Here is an 18,282-nt window from a genome sequence, read left to right as displayed (position 1 = left end):
TGGAATTCATCCTTTGATACTTATTCAGTAACCATTAGACATTAGAATAGCACCATCACATAGATTATTTGGGATATTATAGGAATTGATGCTAATTCCTACTAATTTACATTAATTCCTATTTCTGGCTTGAACTAATGCACTGCAGGGTGATTTTTTGTTGAAGGAGATAGAATGAATATATTCTAGGTCTGAAAAATTGTAATAAAACCTAGTTTTGTTAGCGAATAATCTAAAACTAATACATCCAAATACAACATTCCGTTCCAAGATATCATTTTAAAGCTGTATTTTTTCCTGAGCTATTGCTCAAAATGTTTTAAGAATACTTCTTTAAAAAGTGCCGTTCTTCATGGTGCCAAGTTTGGCCCTTGGAGGGTAGTTTCAGCTTTGGGGAACAGGCACAAGTTTAGAAACATTTCTGGCTTTAAGACCAGTGAATGAACTTTATTTTTTCACCTGCAAAATATTCCTCCCCCTACCCCTTTTCCTTTTTTAAAAAATGGATACTCTTTAACTTTTGTGTATCACATAACCAGTCTGCTCTGACTTACAGTACCAAAAATAGCAGATATACACAAAGCTAGAGCAAGCATCCTGAACCCATCTGTACCTTGCTGTTAATTTTTATTGCACTCTTTGTGAGCAGTGTTTGGCCAGAAAAACACTAGACCAAGGTCTGCATCCTTGCTGCCTGCAAATGTCAGCACAGGGACAACACAAGAACTTCTCATTCGTCACAGGCCATTGTTCCAATTTTAGAAAGCCTCTGTCGCCTCCAGCTGTTCCATTGTTTAACCTTTATTAACCCATAACCACCTTCCCCTGCTGTGAGTACAGAGAAAGGAGACCACTGTGTAGTTCTAGTTCCCCTGGCAATAGATTTGAAGTTTTTCTAAAAAATCTTTAGGAAGTTAACAGTTTACAACTGATTTTTTAAAATATCTTCTTAAATAATTTCAAAATATTTCAAAATTTTCAGTGACATATAATAAGACATCTGTGTATACAGTGTTTTAAATAGTCACAAAAAATAAATTTAGGATTTTTTTCAAGTTTACTAATATCAAATTTTGCTAGTGATTGTTATATCTATCACAGTTGCTGTTTGTCATGACTGTTTATTAAATTATGTACAGAAGGGAGAAATTTATAAGTGGTTTTGTTAGTCTTACAAAGACCTTGTTATCTTCACTCAAAGCCATATTTTTATTCTTTCACCTAATTCTCAAGCCCTAGAGGGAAAAAAAAACCCTGGTATATATCCAAAAGAAGCACATAGATCATTTTTGATGAACCTTTTAAATTGGTTGGCTATTTTCAGTGATAATATTCCACTTTAGTGAAAAAGTCTTTTGTCTCCCTTTTGGGTAAAATTTTGTTTCTTACTCAATAGGTATAATACATTTCAATGACACATAGTGATGATGCCTTTCATATTTTGATTGGCACTAAGTTCAGACCAATTTTTATAGAACTTGATAACTTTTTAAACCTTTCTTGCATTTAACTTTGAGAGAGCACGCATTTTGCAACATTTCATCAAAATGTCAAATTAACTATGGACCATTCATTCTCAAAGTGGAAAAGTTGGTGGTAAAAAAATGTTTCGTGACTTAAATCTGTCCTTTCTAGGAAGCTGTGTTTATGGCAGTGGATAGACAAACTTTGAAATCAGGACACTTGGAGGACTTTTAGTATTCAGTGTGAATACTAAATATTTAAATTTATCATTTAGCTAGCTATGATTATACTATAATTAGAAAATGTGTTTTAAAAAATGATTGCTTAGAAATGTGTTATTATCCCAAGGAACCTAGGAAAGACAAAAATTATTATTCCACAGAGAAACCAGTTTTAAGTAGAGCTTTCCTGTTTCTTATTTTGTTCTTGTTTTTAAGCTGAAAATACAGTAAGCTAGTATTTTCCTTCCAGCAGCCCAGTTAGTCATCATCTGTTAATAACACTTGCACTTAAAGATTTTCAGGAACTGTTTCAGGTATGATGTAGGCTATGGGAAAATCTCTTCACTGGGCTATTCAGAGGATACAGATGTTCTGCTTAAGTAAAATTCTTGCAGTGGTGTGCAAGGGCCAGCTCCCACTAGTTTGCTGGTATCAATGTTTACATTTTCAGGATTTTTATGAACTGATTGCAAAAACAGCCATCAGTAAAAAATAGATGTATTGATAATACACATATACTTAACAAATAAATTACATTAATAAACACTTAAAACTCATCCTTTCTAATAATTATATCCATGATCTTGAGGTTATTTACATCTGTTTTGTCTCCATGGTGTGCCCCTTACTATAGTATGTCTTTCCGCCTCTACATCTAGTGAAGTTACACTGGTAGCTTGAAACTGTCCATGGTGAAAATGTTCACATCCTGGAATTTGATAAACACTACAGACCAGGGCTTTTTTTCCCTCCTGGAGAGCTTGCAATTAAATATGTATCAGCACAACACTGATTTTAGGCTAAATGAACTATTAATTCAAAAGTCTCCTACTTTAGCCTTTGATTAAAAAAAAAAAAACTTTCTAAAAAGTGTTAGGGCATTTTCTATTAAATGTATAGACCATCCTGAGTATCATTGTTCCAAATGCTCATGAGATCTCTCATACCTAAGATTTCTATAATGCCCTGAACAGTCATCTTAAACATTAGCAAGATCACCTCTCACAACATGTAAAAAAGAAGGTGGTTATTTCCAGGTCAACTTTATATAAAATATATCAAGTGGGAAATTGTTTATATGACTTGTGCCATTTTGTTTCCTTGCAGCCGCCACTGGCGAGATGCCGACTTACCAGATCCGAGCTCCAACCACTGCTTTGCCACAGGGAGTGGTGATGGCTGCCTCCCCCGGAAGCCTGCACAGTCCCCAGCAGCTAGCAGAGGAAGCGACACGCAAACGGGAGCTGAGGCTAATGAAAAACAGGTAAGGCGTTTCATTAGAAACTGCGGCCACCTAGGGGACCTATCGTTTACTACTTGTCCTCAGCCATTTCTCCCATGTTACATGTTCTGTGTCATTTTGTGTAGACTCCTGCTCTGCTTGTGCTCATAGGTAAGTTTTCTAATCAGAGTTCCAGCCGTGAAACTCTTTCATCAGCCCCCTGTGTTGTAGGGTAATATCTAAATGAGACATTAAATTTTTTTAATGACAACAGAAGAACTTTATTACAAATAAAGATTCACTTTATACTTGGTATTTACTTTGTGAAATAGATGATAAGTAATATTTAGCTTCTTAGCAACTATACTCAATAACAATTTAAAATAATCATTATTTTTAAAAATTATCATTATTTATCAATTAGTATGGTCAATATAATGATCATTATTATGAAATAAGACATTCAGATACAATGAAAACCCTAGAAAATGGTTTGATGATGACAACGAAGTACTTTATATACTTTATACACTTTATACAAAAAGACTGAAATAAGATGATTGCCTGACTTGTTTTTATTTATTTATTTTTAATTGGAGAATAATTGTTTTACAAGATTGTATTGGTTTCTGCCATACATCATCATGAATCAGCCATACGCATACGTATGTCCCGTTCCTCTTGAACCTTCTTCCCACCTCCCAACCCATCCCACCCCATCCCACCCCTCTGACTCGTTAAAGATCCTGTGGAAAAAAAAAAAAAAGCTTCTTTATGAGCAAAATAAATTTGAGTGTGAGTTCAGAATTTTCTAAGTCTTTTACACGTAGTTTTCTATCCATTTTGTAACTTCGTTTTTTCTCTATTATACCAAAGTACAGTCTATTCTGAAAAATTCTAGTTGAGTGCAGGGACAAAGCAAGAGGAAGAATTAAAATTACCCACAGCCCCACCACGTAGAGACACCTCCTGTAGTACATATACTTCTAGTTCCCTCTCTCATTTTCTCACATGTTCTTGCATATTTTCTGGCCTAGAAATAACTGAGAGAGTCCCTAGGTGCAAGGAATTCTGAGAAGGGTCTATTTTAGCTTCCAGATTTCAGTTTCAGAGCAGGACAAGAGAAAAGCAGATGACAAATGGCTATTCGGTTGCTCAGTGTCTGTTGAGCAAGTTTTCAATGCTTGTTTCTACCATTTCTTTAACTCGCAGGCATATAGCTTTCACATGAGAATAGGTCTAGTTCTTCTCCTTACTTTTCATGGGCTTCCCTGGTGGCTCAGACCATAAAGAATCTGCCTACAATGCAGCAGACCTAGGTTTGATCCCTGGGTCAGGAAGATACTTTGGAGAAGGGAATGGTTCCCACTCCAGTGTTCATGCCTGGGAGATCCCGTGGACACAGGAGCCTAGTGGGCTACAGTCCATGGGGTTGCAAAGAGTCAGACATGACTGAGCATACACACACACACACATTCTCCTTACTTTACAGATGAGCAGCTGAGGTTCAGAGAGGTCAGGTAACAAGCTGGCTAAAATCACACAGCCCAAACTGCACAGAACCTGGAAGTGCATTCAGGTTGTCTTTACCCAGAGCCCACACAGCACTGACACCGAGGTCACCTGCAAGAGACCTTGGTGTCAGCTGCACATTTAGTTGTATGGCCTTACCCATAGCCCCACCATGTAGAGACACGTAGGACTGACTTACTCATGAAAAAGACCTGTTACATATTCTCCCTTTAAAAAGACTAAATTCTTTGGCTAGCATTCATAATAGATACTTAATTGTATTTCTACCAACCCCACAACGGTTTTTAGTTTTTTAACAAGCTTGTCAGCTTTTCTTCTTTGCTGGGTATTTTTTCTCCACGCCAAGGATATCTTCAGACAAATGCAAGACCTGAAAGCTGAGCTAACTATTAATAGAAGAAACAGGTGTTTTCCGTAGCTGAGACAACTTAGGAATGTACCACCTACTGGTATGACCATCCAGAGCTTTGTGCCTAGAACATTTTGACTCTGGTAACAGGCAGGCAGACACATGAAACACGAAGTATGAATATTTCACTAGAAATAGTTGACCTTGGTAAATAAAACTTGAAAAATTAGACATCCCACGACACTGCTCTTCAATATTTAAAATTTCATTTCATGGTAACTTGTTTTATAAAATGGCTATCTTCCTTCCAGATCTAGAATTTCATATGAGGATTTAATCATGAAAAGCTTGGTATTCAGAAATATATTTTCATTTCTTTGTGAAAGAGTTGAATTGTGCTCCCAAACTGCCAAGTGTGATTGGAGTTACTCTTGACCTGCCATGTGAATCATTTAGATTAACTTAATCTGTGTTTATCAGATTGGGCTCACTTTTACACTGTTAATTTTTCTGTTAACTGGTTGAGAAGTCTGAGAACATCTTAAATTCACAGGGCGACGGCATTGTTCTCAGCTAGGCGGTAAGGCTTGATCTCTTCCTGCGGATCATTGGGATTTCAAGGTCTTTCTTCTGCTGACCCTTACTTCCCACAGAGAAAACACAGATAACCAGTTGTTAGTGTCAACTACCCCCAAACATTAAAACAGAATCGGCCAAGTGTGTTGCACACGTCAGTCCTAGTTCAGCATTGCGGCAGAGTAACTGGCATTACCGTAGCTGGTAATTAGACATTCGACACAACTTTTGTTTACATATTTGAATTATCTGTTTCAACGTAGGCTTTTTGGTACGATGAGTACCCGAATGGCAGTTCTTCTCAAAGGAATGCTCCAAAATTAAGCTGTGATCAAAGGGTATCTTCTGCAGAGGAGTTAAATGACATGGTTGCCACCTCCTCCCCCCTAGAAAAAAAAAAAGAGAGAAAATGTTGGCTGTGTCCGTTGTGTTTTGGTGGAGCTACGCATGAAAATAACTCACTCCGCTCATGGGTTCATTTCCGTGTGTTGCTTTGGCTGCTGGTCTGGTCTTCCTCTGGGCCTGTCTGCACTACGTTCAGTCCTGGTTTGCAGATGTGTGTCTCATGTCCTTTCCATGATCTCTGTCATGGCAGTCTCACCTTTCTGGGTTTAAGTTGTCTGAATTACTGAGGGATGTATTTCTGTACCCTCTCTTCTCTCCTTTAATTTTCGAAAGCCGAGTCCCTTTAATTTTGGTCTATGAAAATGTGCATGACCTGTTATTCTTATCCGTGTTGATTTTCCAGCCAAGAAATTATTGCTTGCCATCCCAGTTGATCTTGTCTTAACTGAAATTTAGTCTTGAAGAATGAAAACCTCCCATACTGAGGTTTAAGGTTGCTGAGGACTAATTGTTCTAATCATTTTTGATCAAAGTTAACTTGTGTTAGAACATGTGGCTTTTGGTGGACAAAGATAGTTAAGAGAATTGAACAGATCTGTAATTTTTGTTGTTGTTTCCGGTGGGAATTCATGTGGGGATGTGTTCCTATCGTTTTGGTTACTGAAAACCTTTCTGGTCCCTGTGACCATGGGCCGTGTGCCCTCAGGAAACACCTTGTACCACAGATGCCGGGCCAGTTGTCGCTCTGCCATCGCTCCTGCTGGCTGAGGGTGGCCACACGCCCAGGCACATGCTTGGTCACAGCTGTCGTGCTGCTCTGTCCAGAGCTGACCGAGGACCGCCTGGCGGTTGAACCCGGGGGGCCGCTCTGGACTGCGCTGAGAGGTTGTTCCCCTTGTCACTTGCCTTGTGTTGGTTCCAGGGAAGCTGCCCGGGAGTGTCGCAGGAAGAAGAAAGAATATGTCAAGTGTCTTGAAAACCGCGTGGCTGTGCTTGAAAACCAAAACAAGACCCTCATTGAGGAACTCAAGGCCCTCAAAGATCTTTATTGCCATAAAGCAGAGTAATTGTCTTTGACTTGGACCTTGTTTGCTCTGAACTCTAATCAAGGCAGGAGGTGCAGCCATGCTACTAATTGCCTTGCGGAATGACTTGTGGAAGGGACCCCAGTGACCCTTGAGAACCCAGTTTGGCTTTAGTGTTTGACATTGAATGAGACCTCTTGTCCCAGGATGGGGAACGCCACCATGATCACACTTCCCAAGCCTCCTTCAGCCTCCTTGTCAGTAGCGTGCATGCGAAAAAATGTTTTGTTTGCCCTTTTGCTTTCTATTTTCTTTCAGGGAAGCTGCTAAAGAATGTCGACGTCGAAAGAAAGAATATGTCAAGTGTCTGGAGAGTCGAGTCGCAGTGCTGGAAGTTCAAAACAAGAAGCTTATAGAGGAACTGGAAACCTTGAAAGACATTTGCTCTCCCAAAACAGATTAGTAGAAATATTTAACTATGAACTGATTACAACCTGTACAGTTGCTTTTGAAGGCAATACAATATATAGCCGGCAAGAATTATGGCTTTTTTTTCTCCTTTGTATCATTCAGTGTATTTTCTAATCTCTAACATTCCCAAACTGCTTCACTGTACGTAGTTAACTCTTAGCTGTAACTTCAGTTTTTTTTAAAAAGAGACAAACTGTAAAAAAAGTCTGTAACAGATTCTTAAAATGCAATATTTGTAAGACTTGTTCCAATGCCACATATTTGCAGTTCCCAATCTGTGTCATGAATAGTGTCCTATGCAATAAAAATTTTTTGCAGATCTTTAAAAATCATTTTAGGAAAGGGTGATCAAAGATAAATGCATCCAGCAGTACAATAAAAATAAACCACAAAAAAATACCTCAGGAGAGAATGGAAAGAAAGAAGGAATGGAAAGAATCTAGTGACATGCCTATGTGAAAAATAATAGCCTATAAATGAATTTATGGCATTTGCAGATTTTTATATTGGTTGCTTTGTAAAGAAAATATTGTATTGCTGTCTTTGAATGCCAGAGTTGACAACAGTTTCTAATAGAACCATGTTGGTTACACTTTGTAGTGTTTGGTGCTCTTTTAACTATCCGAACATTGACTGCAGGTTTTACTCTATGGTGTAATATAATAGATCTTCAGAAGCTTTTAGTGTCGGTTTGCTCTTAAGGTGATGAAAGGTGACACATATTTTAATACCTGTGCCGAGTTACAAGTTCGAATTGTATTTGCAGACCTTCACGGGCTCCTCTGCCGATTTCCACAGTGGGCCGTGTTTTCTGCCACGTGTCCTTTCTGCCGTCGTCTCAGAAACCCAGCCCCAGGGCTTAGCCGTATACAGCGGAGTAGCTCTGAGAGATTCAGCTGGGGTGATGCACTAGGCCTCTCTGCACACGGTCTGGAAATCTCCTGCTGGTGACCCTCTATTTTGAGTTATGGCTAACAACCATGGGAGGGTTTGGTTTTTTGTTGTTTTTTAAAAATATTTGTTTGGCTGCATCAGGGCTTTGTTGCGACACACGGGATGCTTTGCTGCTTCATGGACTCTCTAGTTGTAGCAAATGGGCTTAGTTGCCCCACAGACTGTGGGATCCTAGTTCCCCGGTCAGGGATCCAATCCAAGCCCCTCGCATTGCAAGGCAGATTCTTAACCACTGGACCACCAGGGAAGTCCCACCAAAGGAATTTTAAAGGAAAATCTAAGACAACTCTAAGGTTTTATTTTTCACTTCAAGACAGCTACTTGTAGATCAAACACTTTTGAGTCAGCACTTTCAGATGAGGTTCATTACGTCGGGTGGGTTATTACTGGTATTCACATCTCATCCTGCTTTTATAATAAAAAACCTCGAAGACACGTGTAAGCCCAAAGCCCTGACCACAAGATACTCACTCGTGGGACGTCTGCTGAAGGCCTCCTCTGGGCTGGACTCACCTTAGTTTCTGCTGTAACTCCCGACCTGTGAAGGCTGCCCCTCCCCCAGTTTCAGCAGTGGAGCTGGCTACTGTGTGGAGGAGTGTGGGGTGCAGGACGGGAGGCTGCTGGGTGGCATCTTAGTGCCACCCCACGTCATCATCCCTTATCTGTAACTCCCAGGAGGCGAGGCACACTGTTTGTGGCTTTCTCTAGAAATACTTAATCCACCCATCAGAGCCTGAGCTCTGAATCTCTTTTATCTCAATGTTTGTCTCATTCTACAGAGAAGTAAGGTGAGGAAGGAAGATAAGAAAGAAACGAGGAAAGTAAAACCCCAGGTTTCAAGTGAAGCAGAAGGGTGCTTGGTACTCATGCAGGTATCATTCACTCCATCACTCAACCTTTCATTCAGTCGCTCAGAGTCCGTGTAAATGAGATGTATGTTCAGAAGTGTGGACACTGAGAGGGTGACCCAGGGATCGGCAGACAGGGCGTAAAAAAGTTGATGCTGGAGGTGCAGTAGGTCAGAATGGGAGGCAGATGTGGGCAGAGCCAGATGGGGTCTTCCTGAAGGAGGCAGACTTGGGAGTGACTGGAAATGCAGTGGTGGGGGTGTGTGTATCCAGATGGGGTACAGAGCAGACACCCCCTCCTAGGAGAAGAGTCAAGGAGATGGAGGAGGTGAAGTTAGCAGTCATGGCGGGGGAGTCCATTTGGTTCGACAGAGGCTGTGCATGTACATGTGTACCCCACTCTGTCATTTCAGGGGAAGGAGATTGCATCTGACTACTTGGGACCCCCAGATAGCCAATGCCCCTCCTTTTCCCCAGTGGTTTAAACATGAGGAAATGTTATCATCTCATGAGACACCAGGCCCAGATATTCAGTGGGAGATTCAGTGGCTCAACACGACCTCATGAGCATCGGCTCCCTATGTAGGCTGGTCTCCCAATCCTGGTATCGTTGTCTGGATACAGGCACCAGAGGGCAGCCAGCAGCACCTCTTCTGGTTGTCCTGTCTTCAGAGCAAAGAAAACCTGCACAGAAGACCTGCAGGTCTCACCAGCTGAGTCTAACCTGCTGAGTCTCACCTGCCAGACGCTCATCGTCACCTCCTTCCGCAGCTGCTCACTGGCCTGGAGGGTGGAGTTAAAAGCTCTGGATTCCTAGTGAGGATGCAACCTCTGGGGCTGGGAGGGCAGCCAGCTTCTGTGAAGCATACGGCCAATTGGTGTTGAATAGAACTGGATTCCGGAAGAGCCAGGTGTGGGCAGCTAATGGGGTCTCCCATATTGGTGATGTGCAAGGCTGCAGCTGGCTGGGAGTTGGGGACCTTGGTGGGACTTGAGGCTGGAGCCGCACAGGACTTCCCCAGATTCTGGCTCATCTGATTTGTACCTTGGAACCTCGTCTTTTGCTGCTAGATTAGCACAGTGTGCTAGCTCTCCACCCAGTATTAGCAGATACTGCCTGCAGCCTCCTGGTGGATGGAGCCACAGGTAAGTTGGAAGCTGTGTGAACATTGCTTGTCTCGTGCAGCAGGGCTGCGTGGAATCCAGAGCTGTCACTGTGTCTGTGACTGTACTCTTCTAAGCGTGTCTGCACCTGGACTATTGGAAATAGAAATCGTTGACCCTAGGTTGGAGGATTACACCACCTTGTCAGATTTAACTGCGTGGCTTGTGACATGAAATTGCTCGGAACGGAAGAATAGAGGGAGGACATTGCTGGGTGTGTGGCCAGGAGCTCTGCACTTACCCAAAGTAGCACCATTTGTATCAGCAGCCTCACCTCTCTGCTTCCTTCATCAGCTCTTATGTCCAGTAAGGCTGGGCCTTTGTGCCTAAAGTACATTTTTAAAATATGAGGACTCTTGAAACCAACACACTGCTTTTCTAGTCCTCAACCAAAAATAATGGTGTGATTTGGGCACATGTGCGGCACAGGCTTCCCCCGGAAACTCAGCCAGCCCTGCTGAGTTATCAGCACTTCACAAGCTTCGCAGCAGCTGAGGTGGTCCTAGAGACACCCAACCCCACGCCAGCTACTCAAGCATGGCACAGTTGAATCTTTATGCTTTGTGGGTAAGCTTCTCTATAAATCCATTTTCCCCTAAGTATATTTCATATTCATACATTTCAGAATTCCAAATGTATTTTTTTAAACACAAACCATTGTTAACACAGTGTTTGTACTTCAAAGATTTATTTTGCCACAGGGTACTGTGTGATGACTTATGACGAGATTTAAGGTAAGTCTCTTCACGCACACATAATTCCATCAAAGATGTGAAATCGCTTAGTCCAACTCTGCAACACCATGGACTGTAGCCTATGAGGCTCCTCCATCCATAGAATTTTACAGGCAAGAGTACTGGAGTGGGTTGCCATTTCCTTCTCCAGGGGATCTTCCTCACCCAGGGATTGAACCCAGGTCTCCCACATTGCAAGCAGACATTTTTACCATCTGAGCCACCAGGGAAGCTCATCAAAGATGGAAAACGAATAAAACAAAAGCAACCTTGCACTCTGTTACAGCAGGTTGTATGTGCTTAAATAAAATGCAACCCTTCTTATTCCTAAGCCAGTCTTAGTGTTCAGGAAGATAGAAGTTTTTGTTTTTTTCAGATTTCCTTATTTAAAAAAAATGTCTGTTCGTAAATAGTACCAAACCTCAGTGTGGGTTGCACTGCACACACTTCATTACCATTTGTTTTTACTTTTTTTTTTTTTTTTAATTGTTTGGCCGAGGGATCTTAGTTCCCCGACCAGGGATTGAACCAGTGACCTTTGCTTTGGGAGTGTGGAGTCTTAACCACTGAACCACCAGGGAGTCCATGTTCTTGCTTTTAATCCAGATCTTTATCTTTCCTGGGCCATCAATCAGATTTGGAGATAAAGCTTTGCTCCGAATCTATGAATTCCTTGGACCTTTGTGCAGAAAGAGTCAGAGCCTGAGCTTAACACCCTTCCTCCTCCCCTCTGTGCCCCATGGCTTCTGCCCACAGCCCTGAGGTTGGGGACAGGGGATGAGGAAGCCTGTGAGGCTCGACTTTCAGCTCCCCAACAGTCCAGAGGGAAGGTGTCACCTTTAAAAAATAAACTGTATCCTTTTACTTTTCAGAAATCAACTTTAGTTTTTAATATAGGTAAGACATATTTGAGATTCAAAACTCAAAGGATACAAAGGTATAGAGGGCAAAGTCTGTTTCCCATCCCTGGCTCCCATCACCCGGGAGGCATCTGCGGTCACCAGCTTCTTTTTTGGGAAAGAGATTCATGGATGATGCCTCCTGTTTCCTCAGATCGCTGTGCCATACTCAGGGCTGTGATGAGAGGTTTCTGGAAAGAGACCTGCGGAGAAGGGCAGCATGTTCGTCGCTACAAGTGAGAAAGGGTCTGCAAGGAGAGAGGGTCAGGGCCCGTGGCAACACTGGCACTTCACGGGCTCTTCTGTTACATCCTGAGTCCTGTGGAGGCTCCAACCGCACAGCTGTTATCCAAAGTAATGGCTGCCATTTACTGAGTGCTGTCCCTGTGCCCGGCACCAAACTGCATGCCATACGGGGCTTATCCCACCTAATTCTCATCAGAATTGGTGCTTTTACCATCATCCCCATCTTGCAGATGAGGAAGTAGACTTGGAGAGGGTAAGTGACTTGCCCGAGGTCACACAACTGCTAGGGCTCAGGGCCGAGAGCAAACCTGGCAGGGAGCAAGGGAGCCCGGACCCAAAGCAAGAAGGTGGCCAGAGGGCATATGTGCTGGCCAGGTGGGTGGTGGCTGGAGACAGCTCTGTGGTCCCATTGGGTAGACTTAAGAACACCCAAACCCTTCCTGTCGTGATGAACAAGAGCATGCATCCATTTCTTTTTAAAACTTATTTTATATTGGAATGTAGCCAATTAACATTGTTGTGATAGGTTCATGTGCACAGCAGAGGGACTCAGCCATACATGGACATGTATCCACTCTCCCCCAAACTCCCCTCCTATCCAGGCTGCCATACAACACTGAGCAGAGTTCCCTGTGCTATTCAGGAGGCTCTTGCTGGTTACCCGTTTGAGAGCATGCATCCATTTCTCTCTGGTGTTTAAAATCCATGAAGCCAGTCAGGAGAAAATGGTACTACAGATTTAGGATTAGATGCTGGAATATCAAAGCTGCAGACTTACACACTGGACTAGAATCCTCAAGCTAAAAAGAAGTGATAAAGGTGTAACTTACTACTTTCATTTCATAGACAAGGAAACCAGATTTCAGGTTGATTTATTTAAAGGTCGATAGTTACTGGGAATGGTGAGATTAGAAATACTCAGAACTCTTAACTCCATTACCACAATGCCTCTCTTTTTTTATAAACTGGATTTTTAACCAGCTTTTGGAGAAAGCATAGTTTTCTGACAAAACATTTGCCCTTGTGACCCCTGAAACAGTGGGAGGCTGCAGGACCTTGGTGGATCCATCCATCTCTGACATGTGGTACAGAATTCATGAGCAAAATGGCCTTAAACTGAAACTGGTCTTAATGAAGGAAGGGGTGTCTACTTTGATCTGGATCATGTAGGTGAAGATTTTGACACCTGAAAACTTTATTTAGACAAATGTTACTTCACTTACAGTTATTTATGAATATGCTCAAAATGTGACTGAAAATTTTCCAGCTCATAAGTCTCTGCCTTGCTCAATCTTAACACGGCTGCACTGAGTAAAAGGAAGTACTGTCAGCCCAGAAACCACTGTGGTTTTCAATGCCTTAGATTTACCTTCCCATAACCCGACTTATTGATTTTACTTCTTCAAAGAACTAAATTAGTCATGAGTAAGAGAGACTATACTCCTTTTAGAAGATTTCTCTCCATGTTAACTAGTTATTTGAAAAGTTTTATTGATTATTTTATCTGATTTTTAAAATCAAACTTGTTATTTGAATAGTTTTATTGATTTTTATATAATTAGATGGAAATTTTTAAAATTCTACTTTTAAATTTACAGTTTTAATGTATAATATAATAGCTATACAAATTAAAGATTATATAACAGAACATATAACTAGTCCAAAACCAGTTTTAAAGGACTTTAATATTTCCAATAGGACCGAATTTCTAGTTTTCTTATTGAAGATTATTGTGGTGTGAGGTTTTTCACTGAATTGCATATCAGTTCAGTTTAGTTGCTCAGTCATGTCCAACTTTTCGCAACCCCATGGACTGCAGCACACCAGGCTTCCCTATCCTTCACCAACCCCTGGAGCTTGCTCAAACTCATGTCCACTGAGTCAATGATGCCATCCAACCATCTCATCCTCTGTCGTTCCCTTCTCCTCCTGCCTTTAATCTTTCCCAGCATCAGAGTATTTTCCAATGAGTCAGTTCTTTGTATCATGTAGCCAAAGTATTGGAGTTTCAGCTTCAGCAAATATCATGGGTTAAATGATTTGATAGCTACGATCACTGTAGATTTGCATAAGCAAATATTTGAAAATATTTCCTTATTCCTGCTACCTGACTTTGGTGCTTGGTAATTTCAAACCCCTGAGGCCCAGGACACAGGAACTTCTGTGGTGAGAGGCAGCCATAGTCAGTGTGGTTGGTGATGTTCTCTTTGGAGATAGGTTTATGGGAAAATCCTTCACGTTTGTCTTGGCACATTTTATGACCACAGTGGTCATAAAATGTACTGCAATGAATTTGGCATGTGGCAGCAACTTTGTTGCGCATGAATTCACATGCTGCAGTTCATCTAGTTCAAGTGTACAGTTCAATGACTTTTAGCTGTGTAAACATCACCACAATCTAGAAGTTAGAGCATCGCCACCACCCCACTAAGATGGTTCATACCCATTTATAGTGAACTAACTTGCTTTTATTTTGCTTCCTGTGATATAAAGAATGGTAAGATATCATTTGTAATTTGGGATTTCATCAAAACTAGGAGAGAATTTTTTGAGGGGCTCCACCACACAGTTTCGGGGATCTTAGTTCCCTGACCAGGGACCAAACCCATGCCCCTTGCTGTGGAAAGTGGAAGCACAGAGTTTTAATCATTGGACCACCAGGGAAGTCCCCCTGTATTTTATGATGACAGTCTGGAGTTGCAGGAGAGAAGCTGCAGCAGCCTGTCGTTGGGCTGAGTTCCATGATAAAGATTGCCCTCGTGTGGTAGCTGTGTCCTCACAAACGACTGGAACCCACAGGTGTGCCCGAGGGGCCAGGTGGGGAAGCTTCAGGGAGAGGCTGAGGGTCCCCTGGGACCTTGCATGGTGATCATTCCACCTGGTCAAGTTAAAACAAAGGTGTCTCAGGATACTTGGAGCTTAAACTGAAGTGTTATCTGATCAGACTCTGATCTGATTTCTTCTGGAAACTTGACGAAAATTTCTAAAGAAAAAAGGACAAGCCATAGTAAAATGGGAAAAATACTTTTGAATTTTTTTGAGCCTTTCATCCTCAGAATTCTCATTTGTTAAATGAGATGCAAAATATGATAGAAATACATAAATTGCCAGATTAATGTATTTGAAGCATACTTATACTAAAAATTTTTTTACTAAATTTTATACTAAAACTATTTTTAATCTGAAATTTAAATTTTATTGAGTACCCTGTATTTTTATTTGCTAAGCCTGTCAATCATATATACAAACCTTAGTCATTCTTCAAAAAATGTTATATGGCAGTCTGGATAGAAGGGAAGTTTGGGGGAGAATAGATAACATGTGTATGTATGGCCGAGTCCCTTTGCTGTGCACCTGAAACTACCACAACATTGTTAAGTGGCTACACTTCAGTATAAAATAAAAAGTTTAAAATATAAAAATTTCTTATCCACTTGAAAAAAAACCACAGTCATTCTTCAAAAAATGACTGTCATATTTGCTAAAAATGCATATATTCTCTTAATTTTAGTCAGTTATGCCCCCCCAAACCTTCCTAAGAAAAATGACTATGTTTGAAGAGTTTTAAAGGTGGCAGTAGTGGTAAAAAAATCAGCCTGCCAGTGCAGGGGACACAAGAGACGGGTTTGATCCCTGGATCGGGATGATCCCCTGGAGGAGGAAATGGCAACCCACGCCAGTATTCTTGCCTGGGGAATCCCATGGACAGAGGATCCGGCGGGCTACAGTCCATGGGATTGCAGAGTCAAGACAGGAAAGCACACGCTATTGCTATTAAAGAACAGATGAGAGCCTATGAAAATTCCCAAACTGACCACTCAGTTCAGTTTAGTTCAGTCGCTCAGTTGTGTCCGACTCTTTGTGACCCCATGAATCACAGCACGCCAGGCCTCCCTGTCCATCCTGGAGTTCACCCAAACTCATGTCCATCGACTCGGTAATGCCATCCAGCCATCTCATCCTCGGTCGTCCCCTTCTCCTCCTGCCCCCAATCCCTCTCAGCATTAGAGTCTTTTCCAATGAGTCAACTCTTCGCATGAGGTGGCCAAAGCATTGGAGTTTCAGCTTCAGCATCTGTCCTTCCAAAGAAATCCCAGGGTTGATCTCCTTTAGAATGGACTGGTTGAATCTCCTTGTAGTCCACTAGATGGAGCCAAATTGTTACACAGAAATAACAGCCCATCCCCGGGTCCGCTTAGTCTCAAAGGCACGTCAAAATGAACCCTATTTGAGAATCACTGTTCTGAAAGAGATGGGTTTTTCTTTTAATTCCCTCAAAACATAATCAACGTATCCAATTAAAAAAGGTATCAAGCAACCTATGCTTTTCAACAAAAGTATGCTTTGTGTTAAACATTTCCCATTTGCCATGAGTGGAGATGGGGAAGAGAAGGGAGAAGGTGCAAACTCACAGGAAATACCCAGGTGGCAAGCCCTAAGACTCGTGATGTAATGCACCAAACCTAAAACTGCAAACCAGAATCAAATACCAGGAAAGCACTGTAGGACATCGCCAAGCTCCATTCTCTCCACCACTGGGATGTTACCTTCCCGGCAGTCCTCTGACTAGAGGGCGAACCAATTCATTTTGCTGGTGCTTCCTCTCCCCAGACCTGGAAGAGATGGGATTTTTCTATTTTCCTTTCCTGTTTCAAGGGACTCCCTGGCACTCTGGTTTAAAGTAAACTTCTGTTTTACCCTTGCATTTTCCCACAAGATCATTAGTGTTAAAAATCAAGCTCTTGTAACAATGTACCAGCCAGCCTGGGTTTGCCTCTGGAAATACAAAGACAGAACATTTGGGATTTAGAAAGTCCTTTCTCTTTTGAAAGCCTGATTTGCAAAGTTTGTGATCTTAAAAATTCTCGATAGCAAAGGCTAGACAGCACAAACATAACATGTTTTCTTTGTCTTCTAGAAGAATCATAATTCTGCCTGAAACAAATAGATGCTACCAACAGGGCATAGGGAGGTCATGTACATGGAGGTACAGGGAGAGAAGGACATCACCTAACTAAAAAATAATATCCATTCCGATTTTTCAGCATGACAGTGAAGCCAGCTTTATCAAGTACTTTCTAACACCTGATGTTTAGCCAGTAGTTATTCAGATCCAAGCAAACAGAAATGCATCCTACCTTTAATTTTATTACAAGTTAATCACTGAAGGGACATTGCCTATAAACTTAAATCATACATAATGGCCCATCTCTGGGAACCCTGCCTCCCAGGTAATAAGCATTAAGCTAAAACACCTTTGTTTAGCTCCCAGGAAACATCCTGACCAGGCCCACCTGTGAATGACTTCAGGGAGAAAGAAATTAACACATCCCTTCTGAAGGCTGACCGGAAACAGGAAATGTCTGACTTTACGCCCTCCCCTGTTAGTATAAAAGAAGCCTGAATGCTAACTCCAGACTAGCTGCCTATTTGGAACACATCCGTTATTTTTTTCAGGCTTCTGGCTTCCCTCTTAAAGTTGCTTTTCCTCACCCCAGCAGCTCATCTCTTGACGTACTGGTCTGTCATGCAGTGAGCAGTACAAGCTTGGACTCAGTAACACATGTACATTCTCAAGCAAGATGGACAAATATCCCTGCTATTCGGAGGTCATCTGTTGGGGCCACTCCAGCCATCCGCAAACACTAGAACAAACAGAACAAACAGCTGTTCTCTGTTTCTCAGTGGCTGAAGCATCATAGAAGAGTCTAAGTGGCAAAAGAACTGTTCTAAAAGAATTTTTCCAAATGACTACCCACTGTCAAAATTTTCAGCACTGTAATAATGAAAGAACTTGCTAGGAAACTGGGGTTGTAACAGTTATGTTTTTGCAGTTAAGTGTTGCAGAAAGTTGAATAGTGTTTTGCCATTACACAGTAGAAACTAGACATCTGCAGAAATAAAGAGCAACGAACAAAATGAGAAAAGCAAACGCCATTATTCTGAGTTTGCGATAGTAAGGGGGCCAGCCACCATCACTGGTGTTTCGGTGGAGACTCAAAGGTGGGCAAGGCGTGGGAAAACTTTGTAAGATGGAGAAAGGGAGGTTTCAGGTGTGCCTGACCAGAGGCTGGTGGCAGGGGGCAGCTGAGGGTGGAAAACCTAGAACCGGGGATCTTACGTGATTGCTTGGGGGTCAGATTTGACTGTCTCTGATTGGCTTTAAATTGGAAGCAGGGGCAAAATTAGGAAGGTGTGTCAGTTATTAATCAAGCCCTAGCCATCTGAGGC

General features: G+C 41.8%; 1 protein-coding gene across 14 annotated transcripts in view; it reads left to right on the top strand.

Moving 5' to 3' along the window:
* CREM (cAMP responsive element modulator) overlaps positions 1–7,798 on the top strand; it is a 66,851-nt gene extending 59,053 nt beyond the window's left edge. For 5 of the 14 annotated variants that reach the window (XM_018056831.1, XM_018056830.1, XM_018056834.1 and 2 more), the window contains 3 exons: positions 2,793–2,949; positions 6,633–6,773; positions 7,054–7,798. In XM_018056831.1, the coding sequence (XP_017912320.1) occupies positions 2,793–2,949; positions 6,633–6,773; positions 7,054–7,198 (443 nt within the window). In that variant the 3' untranslated portion in view covers positions 7,199–7,798. 14 annotated transcript variants of the gene reach the window in all.

The sequence above is a fragment of the Capra hircus genome, chromosome 13 (assembly GCF_001704415.2).
Source record: "Capra hircus breed San Clemente chromosome 13, ASM170441v1, whole genome shotgun sequence".
Lineage (NCBI taxonomy): Eukaryota > Metazoa > Chordata > Mammalia > Artiodactyla > Bovidae > Capra > Capra hircus.
The sequence above is the reverse complement of the archived record's forward strand: the minus strand, read 5'-3'. Positions and strand labels throughout refer to the sequence as shown.